General features: G+C 38.8%; 1 protein-coding gene across 3 annotated transcripts in view; it reads left to right on the forward strand.

Annotated features, from left to right (window-relative positions):
• Positions 1–21,754, forward strand: part of LOC116315973 (CMP-N-acetylneuraminate-beta-galactosamide-alpha-2,3-sialyltransferase 1-like) — a 94,163-nt gene that overhangs the window by 40,209 nt on the left and 32,200 nt on the right. For all 3 annotated transcript variants that reach the window (XR_005609891.1, XM_039605851.1, XM_031734426.2), the window contains 2 exons: positions 8,068–8,755; positions 10,622–10,815. Coding sequence is in view for 2 of the 3 variants with exons in the window: in XM_039605851.1 (XP_039461785.1) it covers positions 8,465–8,755; positions 10,622–10,815 (485 nt within the window). In the remaining variant the exon portion in view is untranslated. The remainder of the gene's footprint in view (positions 1–8,067; positions 8,756–10,621; positions 10,816–21,754) is intronic.

Here is a 21,754-nt window from a genome sequence, read left to right on the forward strand (position 1 = left end):
CCCAGTCTGTAGTCCATAGCATGGACAGTAGCCACAGAGGGGGAAATGTACTCGTAAAAAAGAAGCCATTTTCACCAGCTACTTAGCTTCAACCAGGCATTCAACTCCACGTGACTAATTAGCATGGCTAACTAGCATTTACAACATAACTCAATGGCTAAATAGCATACCTAAAATGCAGGTTTCAGATATTATTTTGCCATTACTCATCCCGTATTTTTTCATGTCTGTATAACATCGAAGAAGTGTGCTACAGTTGCAAGGATGCCACCTGTCTTTGGCTGTCACATAATCCATGTCATGCATTTCACATAGTCCTCTGCTTTTGTTTTTGAGAGTTTACATCTATTTTCTTTCTGCACTTAACTTTTAAATCAGTTCTATTTATCTATATATCTATTCATCTGTGCCTCAGGTAGTAATTAGAGCCCAACAGTGGTTTAGTTTATGCTATTTAATGTGCATTAAATGATTTTTTTTATTGGTGAGTGCGTTTGAAAACAACTAGCCTTCAAAAAATAAAAATAAACACATCAACAAGTGCAAATGCTGACTACATATCACTATATTTTTTGATGAGAAATGCTTTTTTTTAATCATTGGTGTGAACACACACACACCATTCCTGTTTAAAAATAGATATTGCTGTTGGGCAAACAATATTCTCACCTTCAAAATGTCGGGCGCTAGATAAACAGTCATGTTTTAAATGTGATCGCTTTCCACTTCCTGTTTGGTTCACTGAAATTTAAAAGGGTGTTATTTGCAGCCCTGTCAGAGTCATGGAGACCGCTACTAAAGGTGCAGTATGTAGAATATTGTGTATTTTCCAATCCACATATTTTATGTTTAAAGTAATGAAACAAAACCTGAAAATCTAAAGGACTGGTTATACAGTTAAGATGGTTTTAGAAATGATGGATGGTTATAAGTTATGTTTTTTTCCCTTTATATAAGCCAGGTCCAGCTGAATGAACTAATCTACCAACTGATCCCATGCTCCATTCACATGTGTGAACTGACCTCAAAAACATTTCTCAGCTTATTCAAATCACCTCAGAAGACTTTGCCCTCACTGTTCAATCCTTCAGTGACCCTGGAATCCTCTTTATCTGCTAGAGCAAGAAACATAACCATACCTCCCCTTTTATTAAAATAGAGCACTGAGCTGAAAGTCAATAACTGTGAAAATGAAATACTCTCCATCAAAGGCAGAGACCAGAGCATGAAGACTCATAGACGTGATGCCATCAAATGTAAAATCTGGAGCTGTTTCATTTTTTTATTCTCTGAGAGGTATTATTAGTTATGAAGCAGACATTTCACAGAAAATCCCTCTGGATTTCTTCTTGGTTGCTTTAAACAGCTTTTCTTATTCATCCTGCCTGGTGCACTTTCGGATATTGAACGCTGATGATAAAAGAGGTTTTCTTACACTTAGGTTTGTTATAATGTTGTTTTATTAAATAATTGAGCTGGTAGGCTCCTTTATTTGTGCAATAAGTGTTTCTAAAGCCCTTTTCAGACATGGACTATGTATCATCACTGGCTGTACGTGTTGTTGAAAGTAAAGCCATTTTGTCATTCAGACGGGTTTTCACGTTATAAATGCTCTTCTTTTGGCCATGTAGAGATCTGCTGCGACCCTGCATGAAGAAATGCTGCCCCATCATTCATTTGGAAGAAGGCATTCTGGGTACACAGTGGGAGTCTAGCATTGGTCAGCAAAAAAGTTTCCCTACTATCCTTTGGCAAGGTGCTGTGGTTCTAAAGTGAAGGCTCTATGTGTGCTAATTCCGGAAATACATGATATAATGTAACAGTGGATGCAGAAAGAAAATTGATGAGTATTATTATTAATTTATACAAACATCAAATTGTGAGATTTGCTACTTATCTGAATACTTATCTTTATTAATGCTTAAAAATAGGTATACATTATATTTATGCTATGTAGTAATGCAGTGCCTCCAGTGGCTTTATGGGGTAGACTCCAGAAGCTATGAAATTAACTCATTGAGCTGGTTTATTTGAAAGGCCTTATAAAAATAGCTTATCAGTTGTATAGTAGGGGAATTTCAGTGTAGCATAATTTTAATCATATTTAATGGAAATATTTGATTTAATGTTACAGGTGGTTGTGAAAATGTGGTTCGGTAGCTTGGTACAGATTTGCATATATATGTGACACACTACTGCAGTTTAAGAATGCAGCTTGCTAACCAAGTTTGCTAGCATGAGCTGATAAGCTAGCATTCTACTCTCTGGACTGCTAAACCAACACTGGTCATTTCTGGCTTCAAAATAACAAGAAGAATGCAGCCAAAATGCCGACACCAAGGCTTTAAAATCCAGAAAACAATACGCCTGTCTTTTATATACAGTCTGTGATGCGGACACATCTTACCTGCTTCAGTGTTGCCACATTGGGCCTTTTCCACATGATACTGGGCTATCTAAGCTTAACTAAGCAGGTAAAACATGTGCTGTTATATTCCTATCTGTTTTTTAAGCTACTAAAAGTCGGACAGTATTTCATATCGAAAGGGACAAGTGGCCGACTTGTAAGGAGAGCTAGAGGGAGAACTGTGAGGCAAAGGGTGCCTGCCAACGTTCTATAAACAAAAGGTAGTTACTGGAGCCTGGTCCACTAATCATGATGATCAACAATTGCAGCAGTGGCGGTGACATACTGCCCCACCCCCACATAACCTAGAGTAATAACTGGTAAATAAGAAAAACTGATTCTTTAAACAGAAGGTGCAACAAAAAGAAACCAACTAAACCACAGAGGAAGGCGTTGAAGTGTGACGCTCACTATTGTCTAAATTAATCTCTTCATATTTAAGTTAAAACAACTGATATTTTTAATATTGAAGCATTACTAGGATCAGGTGGGTTTGGGTTTGACACTTAGTTTGCAGTCAGGCCATCACTGGATCACTATATTTTTTTTTAAGTTGCGGTGACATTGATGAATGATTACTGATATCTTTAATGATCCCTGGTTTCACTAGTTAGCAGTTCCTGGTTTCAAAGAACCACTATGCCTTTTGCCAAAAAATATAAAATCCAGAAATCGGTGGGTGATGATAGATCTAACAGGAACTGTAAGGAGTTACATTAAATTGTGTTGTATTTGTTTAAGTGTTGAGAAGTAATGGCTTTTATTGGACACCCTGCGATAAAAGGGTGTATTTGATATCCCCGTGGTGGTCCAGGATCAACATGGCAGCTTACCAGACACATGTGATGCTATAGCTTTGGTACATGGAGGGGAAAGAACGCCTTTGTTTATACAAAAGTTTTCTACAACAAGTGGTAAGCTTGAAGATTTTTAGGTTATTAAATTTAGGTTACACATGTTAGTCTCCTTGTGACAGCATTTTACAGCATTATGTCACCTCTTGGCTAACTAAAAGCTGACAATGTGATTGGTCAGATGCAGTATTGATCCAGGACCAACATGATGCAGGAACGACACCAACAGAGGGATTTCAGATCATGTGCAATCAAATGCACATTAATCTAAGTTGTGAAAAATGATGGCTGGATGGATGATTGTTGACTAGACAATGTTGCTGTAAATTAGGATTACTAATTACTAATATTATTACACAATCAGGCATTTAGTTTTATAAAGTGTCCCATGAATGAAGACTTTTCTTGTTCTGCAACACAAGGGGGGAGATTTTTTCCATCCTACATGAAAAGATTACCCATTCACTCAGTCTGCCAGTGTGCCACATAGCAAGTATATTATTATTTTAATGTAAAAATGACATTGAAACAGTGGTCGCAGCACTTCTGAGAGTTAACTCCAACTGAGAGGCTTGGTTTAAGTCAGCAAGTTCTCAGCTCAGCAGATACCTTTCTCAACTATATAATACAAAGAAGTTTAAAAACTGCAGAATTTTGATTTCTAAAATTGTGGCAGAGGTAAGCCGGAGAGAAAAAACAATTTCCACAGAACACAAACTGAAAACACTTTACTGTAACTACACCCTGCAAAGTTGATGACTTCTCAGAACTGAAGATTAGGAGGGGGGGGGCACTTTTTTCCCCTCTTTACTGTTTGCCACCCCATCTCGTTCTCCCTCCCTCTCTCTCCCTAAACCCCCCTGGAGTCTGTGAAGTGTGAACAGACGCTTTGCTGTCTCAGCTTGGCAATCTTTGATCAACGCAGGGTTGCCAGCCTTCAGTCGGACAAGGTCAGAGGAGCGAGATGACAGTCTGTGTGTTGTCAAAAGCGGGGAGGCGCCACCTGTTTGAGAATAAATTCTGCTCGCTCTCCCATCTACCTGCACCCTTAATGCCAAAGAGCTTCAAACTGAGTGGAGTCAACAGCTTGTTTTATAGAAGTAGGCTTCTTCATTGATATGTCCATTAGACGTGTCCCCAGGTATCCTTGTCAAACTCGCTGCCTTTGACAATAACCAACCTTGGGCTCTATGCAAATGTGTGCTGCGCTGTGAGTTACTGACTCTCAAACAGCAGACGGGATCACTTCTAAGCTTGCCTGTGCATTGGTCTGTGTCAGTGCAGCAGATAAATGCCTGTACAGTTTGTTTTCCTGCTCCGATAGCGAGAATGAAATCAACAGGCAAGCTGTGTCGCTGTGTAGTCTTTTTCAGGCAGTCTTAAACCCAATCGTCTTTGCTTCCCTCCAGGGTAGAATTTGAATGACCTGATCAATTTCTAATCAGGAAAGACCTGCAGCCTTTCTCTCGTTGTAATGGAGTTTCCCACAGATCTTCTATATGGCAGGCTCGCTCTGAAATTTTTAAGAGCAAAGGGCAGGTTGCATGTTTTCTAGGGTTCATTTTTCTGATGTCTTTTTCGACCTGCATTGCAATGAATGCATTTTATCACCAGTGTGAATCTGCTGTTACCTAAATATAGAGGTATTTGTGGAATCCTAAACACCACTGCACATCACAATGAAGCCCGGGCCCTGGATAAAGGCAGAGGTGGCCTTTTCATGTTGGAAATGAAACCCCAGGAGGTCTGCCTGCTTTTGTGTCAAGAAAAGCCATGCTCCAAAAAATACTTAATGATATTCTGGGAATTTTATCAGCAGCATGTTTTTCTGAATAACTCTATAGGCTCCATAGTAGGTTGAACGTGGTTTTTACTATTGCTTCCCAACCATTTTTAGCAGACACCCCTCATGGAGCAGTTTGAGTACACTTTCACTGACACTACATGTCATGCTGTAAATGTATTTGAATTTTAACACGGGGCTTGTCATATTATATCACAGTTTTTCTAATTACCGAGGTCAAATTCTTCTTTCAGTTTGTTTTTTGGGGGGTTTTTGGTCTTGATTTTGCTGGGATTTGTGGATTATCCAGTGTGTATTCCGGGTATTGGCTCAAAGCAGGGGTAGGCAACTCCAGGCCTTGAGTGCCGGTGTCCTGCAGGTTTTAGATATCATCCTGTGGTTATCTAAAACTGGCCTCTGGAGAACTTCAAGCCATGTTGGGGAGGTAATTTAGCCATTTGAATCAGCTGTGTTGGATCAAGGACACATCTAAAATCTGCAGGACACCAGCACTCAAGGCCTGGAGTTCGAGACCCCTGGCCTAGAGGCCTGTGGGCAATGGGAAGCCCTTCTGATCCTTCTGAAATAAAAAAAAAAAAAAAGAATTTCAGATTTTTATTTTGTTAAACCTCTAGTTTTGAAACCATACATTATACAGTCATGCAAAACAGAACATTTCACAGGATTCTAAGCAGTCCTTTGAAAAACCAAATACACTCTATGATTTGGTAGTTTGTAAAACAACCTTCAGCAGCACTAGTTAAGTTAATCATTGTCTTATTGCATGAGGCAATTTTGGCCAAGCTTCAGCTGCCAGACAGATAACCTCACATTTGACTCTAGAATACTTTGATATTCTGAGGTGTTCGTGGTCAACTCCATGACAGCAAGTTGCCCACTTCCTGTGGCTGCAAAACAGGCCCAAATCATTATGCCTCTACCAACGTGCTTGAAAGTTGGTATGATGTGTTGCATTTGGTTTTCACCAAACCTTTTGCCCTAATATCTCCACTTTTATCTTATTCCAGAAGTGTTATGGCTCTTCATGAAAAAAAAAGCAAGTTAATCCAGACGTTAGCTGCTGCAACAATCACAGTGGACTCATGACCTGAAAGTGTGGTCAGAGCTAAAGGAAGAGGCCAAACTGGCTGGAGAAGCAAATAACCACCAATGTTGTAACAATGATGTAATGATGTGCTGATCTGCTGTCTCCTTAAAATTGAAGTTTTACCATAAATCTACCTTCTGAAGGAAATATTCTTATTTAACCTAGATGAATAAATGTGTCTAATTATAAAAGAAAAAAAAAAGATTTAACACCCAATCAAATTAGTTAGGGCCAACCGAACACTTGTCCCCATCCATCTGTACCTTGATGCCTTTTTGATATCAAAATGTGATTGTTGAGACGTGTAAATATCACCAAAGTGGTATCTCTCAGTTTATCCCAACTAACTAGCTATGCTCTGGTCTCAAAGACTGTATATAAATGATGGTAGTAGCCCCTGATTTTTGGTTTTGCATTTTGAAGTCTTAGCATTATTTTTAATCCTGCTACCAAGTTATTTATTTTATTTAACTGTTGTTGGAGCCAGCTGTTACCATGTTTGGGTGACAGGATGGAGTGGTACATTTTAAGCTAATGCTATCATGCCTGGCTGGCAAACTGTGCCTATAAATTATACAGCTGCAATTCAGAGACGCATATATCAGCTAATTAGTGTAGAGTCAGAGACTACAAAAAAATGCTAGAATTTCAATCACCAATAGTGACATGACACACAGCCAGCAATCCATGCATGTTTATAAAATAATTAAGCATTGCCCACATCAAATATGATTGAGGGACAATAAACCATCCACAAAGGGCCCAAACCATTATTGGGCCCTTTGTGGATGGTTTAAACATGCTTTTAAATGGCTTGATGTTCAACATTTTAATATAACACACTATAGGAAGTAACTTGCTTTTGGATCTTTCCTCAAGTAGCCAGGTGAAGTTTTTGACACTTCTGTATTTCCTTCAGTTTTTTAACCCATGATGTTGCCACTCGCATGGTAGTATCAAAGTCCTTTGAGAAGCAAGTCTTCCTGTCGGTAACCCACCTTTGGAGGTAGCAGGGTAGTTGTTTTTTATCTAAATGTTTCCCAGTGTTTCCCTGATGCTAACTAGCAGACTCCAGGTGTTCCTGTGTTGTGTTTTCCCTGCTGACTTGCCAACCGGTCAGGTTGCTAGGTAGCTAGCTAGTTCATTTGTTGATATTCCTAATTAATGATGCTGATGGCAAGTGCAAAACTGCAATACTAATGTCTGCAAAGAAACATGGATGAAAACAGCAGCGTGACTGTTTGTACTGGAGGTTTGCAACCACAAGGCAGTTATTCTCCAGTTAATGATTTCTATGTTCAGTCTGTCTTTTTATATATGCCACAGGGGGGTGGGGGGTTGAAAAAGGGGATTACGGTTGTTTCCTGTTTCATTCCAGAAAAGCTGAAATGATTTTGCTGAAGACATTTCTGGTTTTTGATGCTGGTCTTTTTTAAGAGCTAAGAGACTTTGATGCATCCTGTGTAATTTGGCAACAACAGAGCAATAAAGAAAAGAAATTCACAGTCTTGCAAATCAATTGTACTGCGGTAAAGTCTCCTCTTGGAACTGTTAGTGCTGTGAAATTACAAGAAGGCAGCTTTGGAGAATGTGTGTTGTGACGTGTACTGAGCCACCAGCTTTCTGGCAATGTGTTTGTAGTTAGGATTAGGGTTAGTATTAGGTTTGCCTGTAAACCTATGTATGGAATTCTCATCTATTTGGCACACAAATGGATACCCTATGATACACATACTCAAAGCCAGAATGTTGTTAAAAAAAAAACCCTCAAGTTTTAAGGGTACTATGTTGTAATCTCTGATTCTAGGCTTTCTTAGCATAAAATCCAATCTAACCCTATGTTTAAGAGGTTTGTGAGTGAGCTGGGGGAATTCAAGAAGTCAAAGTTACACAATGTCCTTTATTTGCCTTCTAGGTGGATTATTAAACAATGGATGACACAACAGTCACTGACCTCAAAGAGTCAACATCGGAGCAGTCAGTAAATCGGATTGAAACTCATAAACCTGGGACCACCAGGCTGGAAGAACTGCACAGCAGATTTATCGTCCTTTGATTTGAAAGAAATCTGCAAAGAAGTCACATTGATGGATTTCATTGAGGACATTTTTGACCCAAACCCTGAGTTGTCTGAAAAATAACCGCACCAGTGTATGCCATTTTGACGCCATGTTGCATCTGAGTCACCTGTACCATGTGGTCAGTGGGCTTGCTTTTTTCTCACACCTTTTGGACTCTAGATTTATCGTGATGCTGCTTTTCTCTGTTGCACTCTCAGAGTTTCCCACAAGCGGATTTTGACTATTGACAACATGCCTCTGCTCAAAGTCAGGAAAATCAGGACTTTTACTCTCCTTTTTTGTGTGATTACATTTACAACTTTCCTGTTCAGCTATACTTTCCGGGACCCTTCACTCTACTTCTTTAAGTACGCATTTCGCCTGTCGGACAACTTCTTCTCCAAAGGCCTGTGTGCCTGTCGTCAGTGCATAGCGGAGCTGGAGGATGACCCGTGGTTCGCTGAACGCTTTAATCAGTCCATCCACCCTCTGATGACCAGAGAGAACAGTGCCCTCTCCGATGAGACCTTTAAGTGGTGGCAGGTAAGATTCAAGGTGTGGGGGGAATTTGCAATGCTGTTTCTACACAAGATTGGAAATAAAAAAAGCAACTTCAGCATTCGAGAGAAGACGAGGTGCTGAAAAGGAAAGATCATGAATAAAGAACAGAGTTCACACACTGCTGTAATGCTCCCACGACACATTTGTTTTTGCCACATTGATTGTTTCAAATCCAACAAGTCTTTACCAGGATCAAGTTGTGAAGCAAACTCCCACGCACAATTTGTTCATATTTAACAAGCGAGATGGAGAATATGGAAATTCTCTCCCAGAAAGTCTGTAGATAACGAGAGACATTTTCCATACATGACTTGAAAGTGTAAAAGATGCTTTAACTGTTCACTCACTGGAATCTGTCTCCATCACACTTTAGGCCAGGGTTGTCAAACTCCTGTTACATTGTAGGCCTCAGTGTGAACCACTTGGAGAAAAGAAAAAAAAATCAACCTCAACTGAGCATAATTTGAAATCTTGGCCACACTTAAGATGAGCATCCAACGCTGTAACATATATACATGACAGGGAATGAGGAAAAGCATAAAAACCCCTGTTTAATCTTACTACTCTTACTGTAATCGTGAAAACACTGTAAATGGTTTTTCCCTCTCGATTATTAGGTCCATCCCAGTCTTTTCAAGTCACTGAAGTCTCCATCTGGCAACTGTCTAGTGTCAGACTAAACATAATGTATTTGTTTTGACATGAGCACCATGACTTGACATGGCAGTCAGCAGAGGAATTGTTATCTCTGCCTCTTCCAAGATGGATTTTGTCACCTGTGTGATTGCTGGGCATCACTGACTAAATGGCCCCCTGAGAGTAGAAGCCCTTGGATGCAGAGTGACAGGAAATCCAGTTTTTTTTTTTACTGTTATTTACTGAGATTTCCCCCATATCAACCTCCATTTTCTCTCCACTGGAAAAAAATCTTAATGGATGTCACGCCCCCTACATTTGGCCTGTCGCGTGTGGGGAACATAAAACGCAGCAAACATAAAAGTGAATCCACGGTCGCTGGATACGATAGCGGTTAGTGTTTTATGGATCCCTTGCCCCATCTGCATAAGTACTTATGTACCAGTCCAATATATAGTTTACTTTCTCTATATCTCATCATTAAACTGCAGCTCTCTAAATCAGAAAGAGCTATTCACAGAAATTATCCTACCTTTGTCTGGAAGGCATCCAGTATTCCCACATTCACCTCACACTATGTCCAATTAGAGGCAGGAATAGGCAAATTACTGCAAGGTTGCCTCCTGTCACTATTCATTCCAGAAAGTGCTTCTCACAGGAAGCTTGATGAGGCAAGCATCACATATCAACGGTAGCCCGGCCAGATGGTGTGGCCTGCTCTGCTCCAAGGCAAGGCCATGACCATAAGGTGCATCTGAGCGCTTTTCTCCAAGGAGCTGTCACAGTTTACATGTTACACAGCTAAATGTAATTCCTGCATCAATTGCTGCATATTCTAAACTTACCTGCTGTTCACCTAAAACCTCGTTGCCCAGTTGTTTAAATATGACAGAAAAGGCTGAAGGAAAATATTTGAACCACATGTATCCAAAACCGCGCTTTAAAATTGAGAATGATGTAGAACGTCCTGTATCCATTCAGCAGACGGCACACGCACATTCCTGCGCTTATTTGCTGTCTCTCCGAGTTCAAAGCCGCCAGAAGAAAGCAGGGCCAACAGAGCCCCCGCAGACGGAGCTAAGCCGCCCCTCAGGTTCTTTCAGAAATGTGCTCGGTGTCTTGAGCTCCACTGCCCTTGTTCAATCACTTCTACTGAAAGTGGCCCTGGAGCTGTGTGTCTGTCTCTGAGGCCTGCGTGTGCTCTGTCACCAGTGGTTGCAGTCAGAGAGGCAGCCAGCCAACTTCAGCGAAGTGGTGGAGGAGCTGTTCCAAGTCATCCCCGATGAGGTGCTTTACATGGACGCCAGCCCCGAGCGCTGCAGGACTTGCGCCGTCGTGGGGAACTCTGGGAACCTGAAGGGGTCCCATTACGGTGGCCTCATCGACTCCAGTGATTTCATCATTAGGTCAGTAAACACGTCAATCAGAGGTTTGATTTTGAAGCTCTCACCTCTATTTACTCTGCACTGTGAAAATTGAATTGTGGATCTGTTGTTTCACTCTGCTTGGGCAGAGTGAATTTAAGAGTTGAATTTAATTTTTCAAGCGTCACGAGTCAGTTCATGTTATGAAAGCATCACACGAGGGCAAGGTAGCTACTGGTGCAGCCTGTCGTTAGACATCAGAATTACAAGCAAACAAGAAGAAAGAAAAGCAAGTGGCAACCTCTGAGCTGAAAACCGCCAAAAATTGCAGTTCCTCTAATGGCCACATGAGGATGATTCTAAAAGCAATGCAGTAAGACATCCATGTAAAATTCCCAACCAAACAACATTAAAAAGTATAATTAGAGCCTGGTACAATAACAGTTTTAGCCTCTGTGGAGGCCCAGCATCACAGCCCACCATGGTTCAACTGAACTGGATGTCTCCACCCTGGAATTATCTGACTAATAATATGGCCTACTGCCTACTGTGTGGTATAGCTCCACTCCTAACTAAAAACACTGGGTATCTGGGACAGGTTGATATGTGCAACTGATACAATTCTTTCTTGCTCTGTCTTTAAGTGTCCCACGCTTCAGCTTGGAGTAAGAGAGCTAACATACCACAGAGGAAGGTAATGTTAAAGGCTCAGTAGCTTGGAGGTTTTTCAGACCTGCGATACCGAGAGCTTTTCCTCTTATGTTTGCGGTAGTTTTTGATTTATTTGCAAACTGTGGTTAAGTGTTCCGACCTGACTGAAGAGCTCTGATGACGACGCTTCTATCTCTCTCTTTAACTTCCCTTCATTATGTTCAAGGCAAATATTTGTTGGAAAGCTTTTATTGCACTCATGGTTAGAGAACATTTGATTAATATTGATTAAATTAATATTATTTTGCTCCATCTGTCTTTTGTCAGCACCACCCCATATATGATATGGGGTGTGTGAGGAGGTGTTCTTACAGTCAGAGCAGGGAAAGGAAAGATGAGCACAGCTTTAAACAGCCACAGTAGATGCAGCTTACTGACTACAGACTAGTGTAAATTAGAAAAATGAATAAGATGCTTACTTTTTATATTTTTTATTGTATTTATTTAGGTTCTGTTGTCAGTTATTATTTTACTAATAACACCACTTGTATTTTGCAACGATAAAATATGTTGTCTTACATATAAAATGATACTGATATTTGGTGCTTTAAAAATCTTTCAGCTGATCAAAAACATAAACACAAATTCTAAATATTTTTATGTGAAATTATTTGTATTTTAATTGTGTTTTTTTTTAGTTACTAATAGAAATATGGGGGTGCAGAATAATTGTATTTTATTGTCACAAGAAGTTGTGGATTACTTGTTTATGCTCTCCCTGATGCTGCTAGGATCAGTTCCTTGTTTGTGGGTTTCCAAACATGTGCGATGCCAAGTTGCAGAGTGCCCCTGGTGGACAAACTGTGTAATATCAGCTCTGATTACATGGTTGAAGGGTGTTTCTCCCCTCTCTTTTTTACTTTTTTAATTCCCATTTATCACTTGTTATAAATGCAGACACCAACAGATCAGCAAGTAGCTAAATATCAAGTTCAGTATATCAGAGAGGGTTTAAATTTTGCACTCTAAAAAGAAGGCTTCTGCTTTCAACCCCACACTGTAGTTTCATCCATCATTTATAACCAGTCTATTAGTTGTAGAAGAAGAAAGTTGGCAGGCAGCTGGCATCAGTAATGATGACTGCTAACTGAAGCTTAGCTACTTTGCCTTTCAAGTGGGTGGTTGTTGTTATGACTACCATATAAAAATCAGGCATGCCTACCATCCAACATTGAACCAGCGTGTTTGTTTGAATCCTTCCCAATACAATCATAAACTCTTCTTCTTAGATATTTCACGAGTTTAAAACAATATTAAAATATTTATAGGCCTTTCTCCCTATATCATATGAATATATTCTTTCCACCAAATTACTGCTACGACAAACTCAAATAGAGCAGATAGTCGTGCAGTAGAATGATTAGAAAACACTGTAGCCAAAATATGCTTCCCATTTTATTTAGAGATAATACTGAAAGAAGTCTTCTCTGGGCTGAGGGCACCATTGACACTATGAGGTCTTGTTCTCTGTGTGTGTATTCTTGGAATGTGAGAATCTGACATTGTTTAAACTCATCTCTATATTTAGAGATAGGTCTATAGATATATAGGTAGAATATTCAAGGCAGTGAAAGATTTCTAATATTTAGGTCATCATTCCTGGTTATGCCCCTAAAATAATTTTTACTTTGCTGGTACAATAAATCAAAGTCGACCCAGGAACCTGGTTAAATGCGGCAGATGTTTTATCATTTTTAATTTTGTCTTTGTTCTTTCATTCCATAATTTATTAACCTACAGGCATGCTTGTCTTACTGTTATTGCCTCGTCAGATGTCTTTTCATTCCCTGGATTTAAAAATTAACTGAGGAGTTTTCTGCTTTTAACAAAAGCAGCTCTTGCTAGTTCAGTCCAACCAGTAGTTGGTAACTCGATTATGTTCTATTTACAGCAACAGAAGATACAAAAGTACTGCAGTTAACTTTTAAAATTTTCAGCTTAACAAAACTTTTACTATGCGAATTTCTTCGGTGTTCTGCTACTGGAAACTGAATTTCCCGGAGGAACCTACCCGAGGGATTAATAACGATCTATCTTATCATTGCCATAGACTGTATAGAAAAGATGGATGTAACCACATCATCTAATCATCTATTGGCTTATGGACTCTGCTTTTTGAAGTCTCAATGTTAGCATTTTGGCTATTTTTCTGCTTTTTGGAGTTTTTAGAGTGACCATATCTAGATCAAAGGGTGTAGAACTAAGTTATGAGGTAACCCTAGCAAGCTTTTTATAAAGCTGCATTCATAAACTCTATGGGTCAAATTAATAGGCAGAGATACCCGATGAACAATACTAAGAGACAAGTAAAATACTGTTTTGTCTATTATTATTTAAAAACGACATCATAACTGGGGGTAAGTTAAGAAATGACAAAGGGAAAAAAAACAACAGACTGTAGATAAAAGATGGACATAGTCACCATGGCAAAAGTGGCTGCGTTTAGATGAACGTGTAACCCCAGGTTACTTAGTTTTGGGGTTTTTTGGCTTAGTTACCAAATGCAACAAAAAATTGTATGGGTTCATCACACAGACACTGATACTTGCTAACCTGCTAAATGCTATTGTCTATTAAATGGACCAAACACCCCGAAACACCCAACGTACATATAAAGGAGGAAAGCATAGAAACAAGTTTGTTTTTGTGTACTTTTGTGGGGGGGTGGGTCGTTTTTGATTGATTGATTGATTGATTGATTGAGTTTATACTGTTAATTTGGAAATTCAGAGGCTCAAGTGGTCATTAGAGGAACTGCAGTATTTGGCACACATAAAGTATGTTTGTTTGTGATCTTGTTTTAAAGGAGTAGATTCACCCATGACTCATATACCTCTCTCTTTATGTTGTTTGCCGACTCCGCTCATCAGTCCTGTCTCACTCACACATTTATTCGTGCTGTGTCCTGAAGCTTTCCAGAAAGAAAGGTGGGGCTAGAGATTTGACTGTCCCACATCCTCTTTCTGGGTTAGATAACCATTTGAGTAAATTACTTCAACAAAGCAGGAGATAAAAACCATGCAGTTTGAATATTATGTTTCTCTCGTGCCTTGCGGTGGTGAGAAACAGGAGAAGAGTCTATTGCTCTCTGCGTTCTCGCATATGAATTACAGCACAGCAGAGAAGGAATTTGAATAGATGAAAAACAACAGGGTTTGCTCTCTGAGGTCAAAATGACAAGAATGTACACGAAAGGGTTAAAAAACATGTTCACTCAGACTTTGTTGACGCTGTTTCTCCAGGGTAGAGAAGTCACTGATTGCATTCTTAAACAATTTAGGAGAAAAATCAAATTGATAGTTCATATATCTGAAGATTGAAGTGTAGTACAGCTTGTTTTTTAAAGGAGATTAACACCAAAATTTAAAAGATAACCTGAAGAAGATCAGGACGACCACTTAAAGATAAAACCTTGCTTCAAATTTGTTTTCAATTTTTCAATTGGCACAAACATAAAACAATTAAACAAATACCAATAACAGTGATGCTAAACTGAAGCCATTGCAATGCCCTGATTCTGTTTTATCAATTTGCAGTTTGGATTTGAATGAGACTTGTTGAGCTCTGACTCAGAATAAGCTAAAGGCTGCAGGGGTGGGAAATGCATATTCCTCGAGAGTGGATTTGTATTATCTAGAGGGAGTTCTCAGAATAGTATTTAACAACTCTGAAGGCTGTTACAGTCTGCTTCGGAATTATCCTCTGCAACTAGAAGAGATCAAACTTCATCAGTATGCAAAGTTTTTTTTTTCTGAACAATAATGTCTGCACTACAGATTATGAAATTGTTTTATTAAATACCATACCTACTAAATGTTTTGTATCATATCATTGAGAGTAAGCAGAGGGTAAAAACCCCCAAAAAACAATAAAACAATGCATTTCACCCGGATCCCCTAAAGCCTCCCTTATGGATTATTATGAATATTGAACAGCACTGGCCTGTCTGCTAGAGCCTCTTGTTTGTTCAGCAGATTGAAGTGGAAAATAGATTTGAGTCATAAAAGCAGCCTTTGCATCTTCCTTTCACAGACAGTTTTTGTTCTTCTAAGGCGTTTTTGGCGGGGGTGGGGTTGTCTTATCTTTCTGAAATGCACCAGTCCACAAAAGTCCACTTCCTGTTGGTGCGTGAATTCAGATAAGAAGCAAATTTTAGACAAAGACTTGGAATCACATTTCATCTGTTTTACAGTTCACAAATAGGGACGAGAAGGGAGAATAATTTGGAATAAAGAGCAAATAAGTGTGGCCTGGTATCTCTGTGCTTGTTTAAAATTGCAGTCAGTGTCATGGAAAGTGCAAAATAACGTCCATGAACTCTAGATAAATATTTCAAGTTACTTTAATGGATATAAGGATATAAAAATAACAATGGATAGTAATAGTTTATGTTCTTCTAAAACATAGTAATTGATAAGCCAAACTTAACGCATACATCCATCTGTCTATTCTCTTCTGCTTATCCTGATCAGGTTTAAGGGGACGGGCAGGCTGGAGCCTATCCTAGCTACAAGGTGTTACGGTTACGCCCACTATATCCATTTTCCATTTGATGTGATGGTCCATTTGAGTTTTGCCACACAAATATAGTTTTTTATGAATAGCATGATGAGGGACTATAGGCTGTGACCAAAAGATGAGCATTACTGTTTTGGTTTCAGCCAATAGTTTCCAGAGTCCACCTTTAAAACCTCGATGCTAGCCATGTTAGCTTTTTAGACCCAGGTGCGACCATATCTAGAAGAGGGGGTGGATTTCTAACTGGGGAAGTTCTACCTAACTTCGTTGGCAAGGTGCAAGCTTTGCCTAAAAGAAGACCATATTATTCAGATAAAAAGTAACTTTCAGCTGCACCCTTGCCACCAGGGGTCACCACAACATGTAGTTCCACATGTTTGTATACCAGACACAATCCTAAGGGAGATTTGTGTCAAGTTAGAATTAAACCCAGCTTTTGCTTGCCAAGTAAATATGCTGATCACTAAACTACTGAAGGCACATATTTTTATTAGCTAGGCCTAAACTAGTTGAGTAATCTGATATTATTTATACTGTTCATACAGTTGTCAGCAAAGGGAACATTAGTTACAGAGTTACTAATGTTTATTAACTAATGTAGTAACATTAATTACCTAAAGTCTTTTTAGGACAAGGCTGCAAACATATTAATTTCATGGCTGAAATTGGACATTTAACATCGAATTATATGGGGCCTGTCTCACTAATGGAGCCAGCCTCAAGTGGCCATTAGAGGAACTGCAGATTTTGGCAATTGGCTTCTTTTTTGACCCTCATAGGGTGGGGCTTTTGTGGTGTGTTTTTATGTATTATATAAAAACATACCACATTTTCTTATCTTAAGAAAATTTTATATATGTACAATTTTCTCAAAACATGCAGGTTAGCTTCTCATTCTTTTGCCCAGGTTACCAAATAATGTGCAGTTGTCACTTATTAGGACACTGTGTAATGGATCAATTTCACACAAAAAGCAGAGAGTAAATATGGCACACTGTTAATACAGGGTGATTTTTGGAAAGTCTATTACTACTTCAAATTGAAGTGCCATTTTAAAACTAAATATAGTAACTTGAGCCTGAAAAAATTGGATGCTTTTAGAGGAGCAGGGACAAACATTAGCCCAATTCTGTGGACAAGCACTCAGTTATGATCGATAGCAAACAGATAGGTAATCTATTCAGCATGATGGTCATATCAACAGATTAACCATTAAGCAAATAACCAAAAGCAAATTTCTTGCATTATTCTTACAAAGCTTTTAATTCAACCCAGCATGGCTTTGCCAGCCTGCTATGACATTTTGCCTCTATGTAAAGCCATATTATTGCACTTATCTTCTTTGGCAGCTCCCTCCATGGCAGCAGCATGATACTGTCAACCAATTCAATTATAGGATGACAGGACAGCAGCAAGACAAGAGTTATTACTTTGCTATTAGCAGAAGAGCTTCCTGCAGACGTATGCTTCGAAAATGTTTGCTGTCTGTTTATTTACTGTAGGCTGAGCATCACATTTTCAGTCATGCTTGGTTAGAAGCTGTGGTGCTGAGCCAAAAGGTCACAACAACAGTGAATAGGAAGGGGAACACTAAGGGGTAGAATATAATTTTTGTTTTCTTTTTCTTTTTTTACAAACCTGAAATAAACTGATGTGCTGATTAGACTGACGTCTATATGCAAATTTCTAAAGCAGCGGCTGACATTCGCTGGGAGCACTGTCCAGTATGAACGCGCAGGCTGAAAACAAAGGATTCCAAATATCCACAGTTCAGTTCACTCAGATCCTCTAAAGCCTCCTTCACAGACTATTATGAATATTGAATGGCACTGGCGTATCTGCTAAAGCCTCTTGTTTGCTCAGCAGATTTCATTAAAAAATAGATTTGACTCATAAAAAGAGCTGCGCATTTTCCTTTTTACAGACAATAGTGAGCTCTATGGCTTTTGAATGATGAAATCTTATAAGAGGTATGCTCTTGAAGCACCAGTAAGTCACTGCAATTATTGAAATTTCATTCAAGATGTTTTTTTTGTTCTTCTAAGACACTTTTTTCAGCTTGTCTTTGGGAATGTTACAGTGTTACACTATGCTCAATTCCAGTTTGTGTCTGCAGATAAGGACATTTTAGACACAAAGTCAATGTTTTTATCTAGTAAATGTAAAAATACAGCTAACTTTATGGAGGTGAAGACACAAATAGTGGAATCACATTTCATCTGTCCTGCACTGTAGTAGAGATAAGGGAGAGTAATTAGGGGCAAACACCAGACAAAACTGGATGTCTAATTGGATATCTTGAACTATGACCAATTAAGTGTAATGGAAAGGACAGCATAAAGGTGAGGAACTATAATTACAAATTAATACTTTCATGAATAGCTGAATAGAAACACAAGAACTGAGTGGAGATGAAAATAACAAAAACAAAAAGTCACCAAGCATCAGATGTCCATGGAAGTTATTTTCTGGATTAAAGCTCATCAGCGTTGACCTTTAAAAAAGACTTCCCTTTACTCTGAAATTTGGTTGAAAGGTAAAGTGTAAAAATTGTCTCTATGACCTCATTTTGAATTCATATAACCCATTGTGCAGTTTTCTGTTCAGGAGAAAAACTGGATAGATTTAGTTCATAGGTAAAAGTTTGGCATACATTAAGATCATATTTAATTAGAAACCAAGTTCCAAAAACTAGCCACATGGCACTGGCTACAATAGCAGATCTATCCACATATGGGAGCGCATACAATTTTTGTTCAACTTCTCATTAACATGATATCTAGTCAGCCAATCACGTGGCCACTGCCCATTGGATTTAGGCCATTTGGGTCAAAGCAACCTGCTGATGTTCAAACTAAGCATCAGCAGGATGCAAGGTAAAAGGGGATTCAAGTGAATTAAATTACCTTTCCTCCCCTTATGCCAATGAATTCGGCATAGTTGCTGGTGCCAGATGGGGTTTATCTGAGTGTTTCAGAAATTGCTGACTTACTGGGATTTTAATGCACATCCATCTCTAAAGTTCCAAAAAACAGAAAACATCCAGTGAGAGGCAGTTCTCTGGGGAAAAATGCTTTGTTGCCTATCAGCACGACAGAAATTACCGCTTCTTACAACTAAAGTACAATAGCATCTCTGAATGCACAGCACACTGATCCTTGAAGCAGATTGTCCAAAACTGGACAACAGAAAAGTGCTGAGTGGTCTGAGGACTCACAATATTTGCTGCAGCATTTGGATAGTAGGGTCAGAATTTGGTGCAAGCAACATAAAAGCATTTATCCATATGTAAGTATCAATAGATGTTCGCACACAATGAACTCTAGTCAATAGCTAAATGCTAGGACTTACTCCGGCAAATTAGAGTCACTAAACTGGACCTTTCAACCTTTGTAGTCTTGGTGCCTTTTAGAGCATTTTATTGAAATTAGCTGGCAAACAATACGTCCAGTAATATGTGGTCAAGCCTGTTCAAGAAGTTTGTGATGCTCGTTTTTCAATAATCAGTCACTGCTTGCTAGCATTAGTTAATAACTTAGCACTCTGCTCACTGGTGACATATGGCTCTCAAAAATCAACCAGCACTTTTTAAAGAAATTCTGATGCTGTTTCTTGTCTGGTAAAGTCATCTTTTCAATATTTCTAGAGGTGGTATAGGGATACGTTATGATGTTAGCCAGTCTATATTAGAATAACCACTATAACACATACAGAACCTGGGAATTCATTTTTATAAAAAGTCTAATCACTCGAGGCACGTCTGAACAGAGACTATCAGCAATCGCATTCTCTTAGTATTCTGTATGCTCTGCGGGTACACTAGCATATTTCATTTGAAATAGAAGTAGTCTGTCTGGGATGTATGATTGTCTCATCATTTTTATTTACTCTGCTGAATTGAGGATCAGTCAAGCTTATAGTCGACATGATAATGTAAGCCCTTGCAAATAACTTCATTAAGATGGATCTTGGAGCCAGCAGATGTAATAGGCAGGCACAGTGCATTTGTGACTCAAAGTCTCTGGATGAAATTGGCTTTAAAACTGGGATTTTAACACAAGTAATGTACATGCTTTCTCTCTTTGCTTCTCTTCAGTCTTCTCTCAATCAGTTTCTTTGTTTATATACTTGTTTATAAGAAAGAAGTTTGGGTTTTTTTTCCTTTCTCAGTGAGAGACTCATTAACATATTGATATGTTCCTGGGGGCTGATGAATGGCCAGAAAGCTCCATGTGAGTGCCTCTTAACCCTGTCTAAGGATAAATAAGCTGCACTTTGTGTTGGTAATCAGTAGTCTAAAGTTCAAACAAAGATCAAGTATTAAAAGCTAGTTCTTCCATTATTCCTCCTCCTCCTGGTTATTATTACTGCACAATGAGAGTGGTGCCTTCAAAGATTCATTATTCCTAAAATTTCCATTAAAGACTTTATTTTCATGGGCACCCAATCCACTTTGCAATCAGTGCTGTCCTTGGCTCAGCGGACCTTTGTGTTATTGTGAGGCAAAGAACAATTGAGGTCTCGGGCTTGATTGCTACTCTGGCTACATCACACTACAAATGAGTGCCACCAGGGCACTGTAGGAAATTTAGATTTGCGATATGAAATTCAGTTGATCGGGTCATGTTCATCTTTTTTTCTTTCTTTTTTTTGCATATACCCTGATCTACAGTGATCAGCAAAGAATAGTTGATACTAAGTGTTTCAATGATGGGTCACCAGAATGTATAGTATAGTACGAAAATGTTAAGCCACCCCTCATTTCTTTTTATTTGGAAGGTAAACTGGAAATAGGTACAGATGTTAAGGGAAACAGGTGCAAACATATATGGACATACAGTATACAGTATACAATTTTTTTACTATTTTAATAAATGTGAATGTCAATATTTGTCTGTCTGAACTCTTAGGCAAGCTTTCTTTAAGTTATCCAGACTTCCTCAATGACATTCAAAGCTCTTCTTTGGATATTTGCTGGCTGTTGTTCTGTTTTCTGGCTGTTGTTCTGTTCTCTGTCAAGATGATTCAACATTGATTCAATAACTTTGAGGTCTGGGCTCTTGACTGATCGTGTTACATCCGGCTATGCTTGTACTATATTAACAGGGTCTTTAGGATTATTTCCATCCTGAAAAATTAAGCTGTTGCCAATCAGATGCTTGCCAGTTGGTATGACATGTCCTCTTGATAAGTATGCTTCCTCTGAGAGTATTTCTGTTCAGGTTTCCATGAACAGTAGATAGGTCTGCTAAAGGTGCCGATGAATCTCTCAGGTCCTTTTTCAGGTCTTTGCTAGAATTTTTCCTGTTTCTTAAAGACGTGACTTTGAGATGTTCATCTTTTTAGTCCTTTAATTTGTCCTCTACTTTGTTTGTCCAGTTTCCTTCATTTTTTTATGGACACACTGCACAATATGCTGAGATATGCTAGGTTTTCAGCCAATAGCTCACTCAAAATAACCATGTTGGCACAAAAAGACTATTTTGTACCTTTAAACTGTGTTATCTTTGGAATTTTTCATAGATTCAGCTAAAGAAATGCGAACAAATGGTGTGTTTTTGTGAAAGGCTTCCTGTAACAAAGTGCCCAAAGATACAATGTAAAATTGATTCTTTGCTAAGTCATCTGTTATCTGTAAACACGACACTGATTCACCCCTTCAGTTACATGCCATTTTAATGCTTGAACAATTCCTTGCTCAGTGTAAAGTGGCTTAAAAAAAAAGAAAAAGAAAAACATTCCCCTGAAAATG

The sequence above is a fragment of the Oreochromis aureus genome, linkage group 22 (assembly GCF_013358895.1).
Source record: "Oreochromis aureus strain Israel breed Guangdong linkage group 22, ZZ_aureus, whole genome shotgun sequence".
NCBI lineage: Eukaryota > Metazoa > Chordata > Actinopteri > Cichliformes > Cichlidae > Oreochromis > Oreochromis aureus.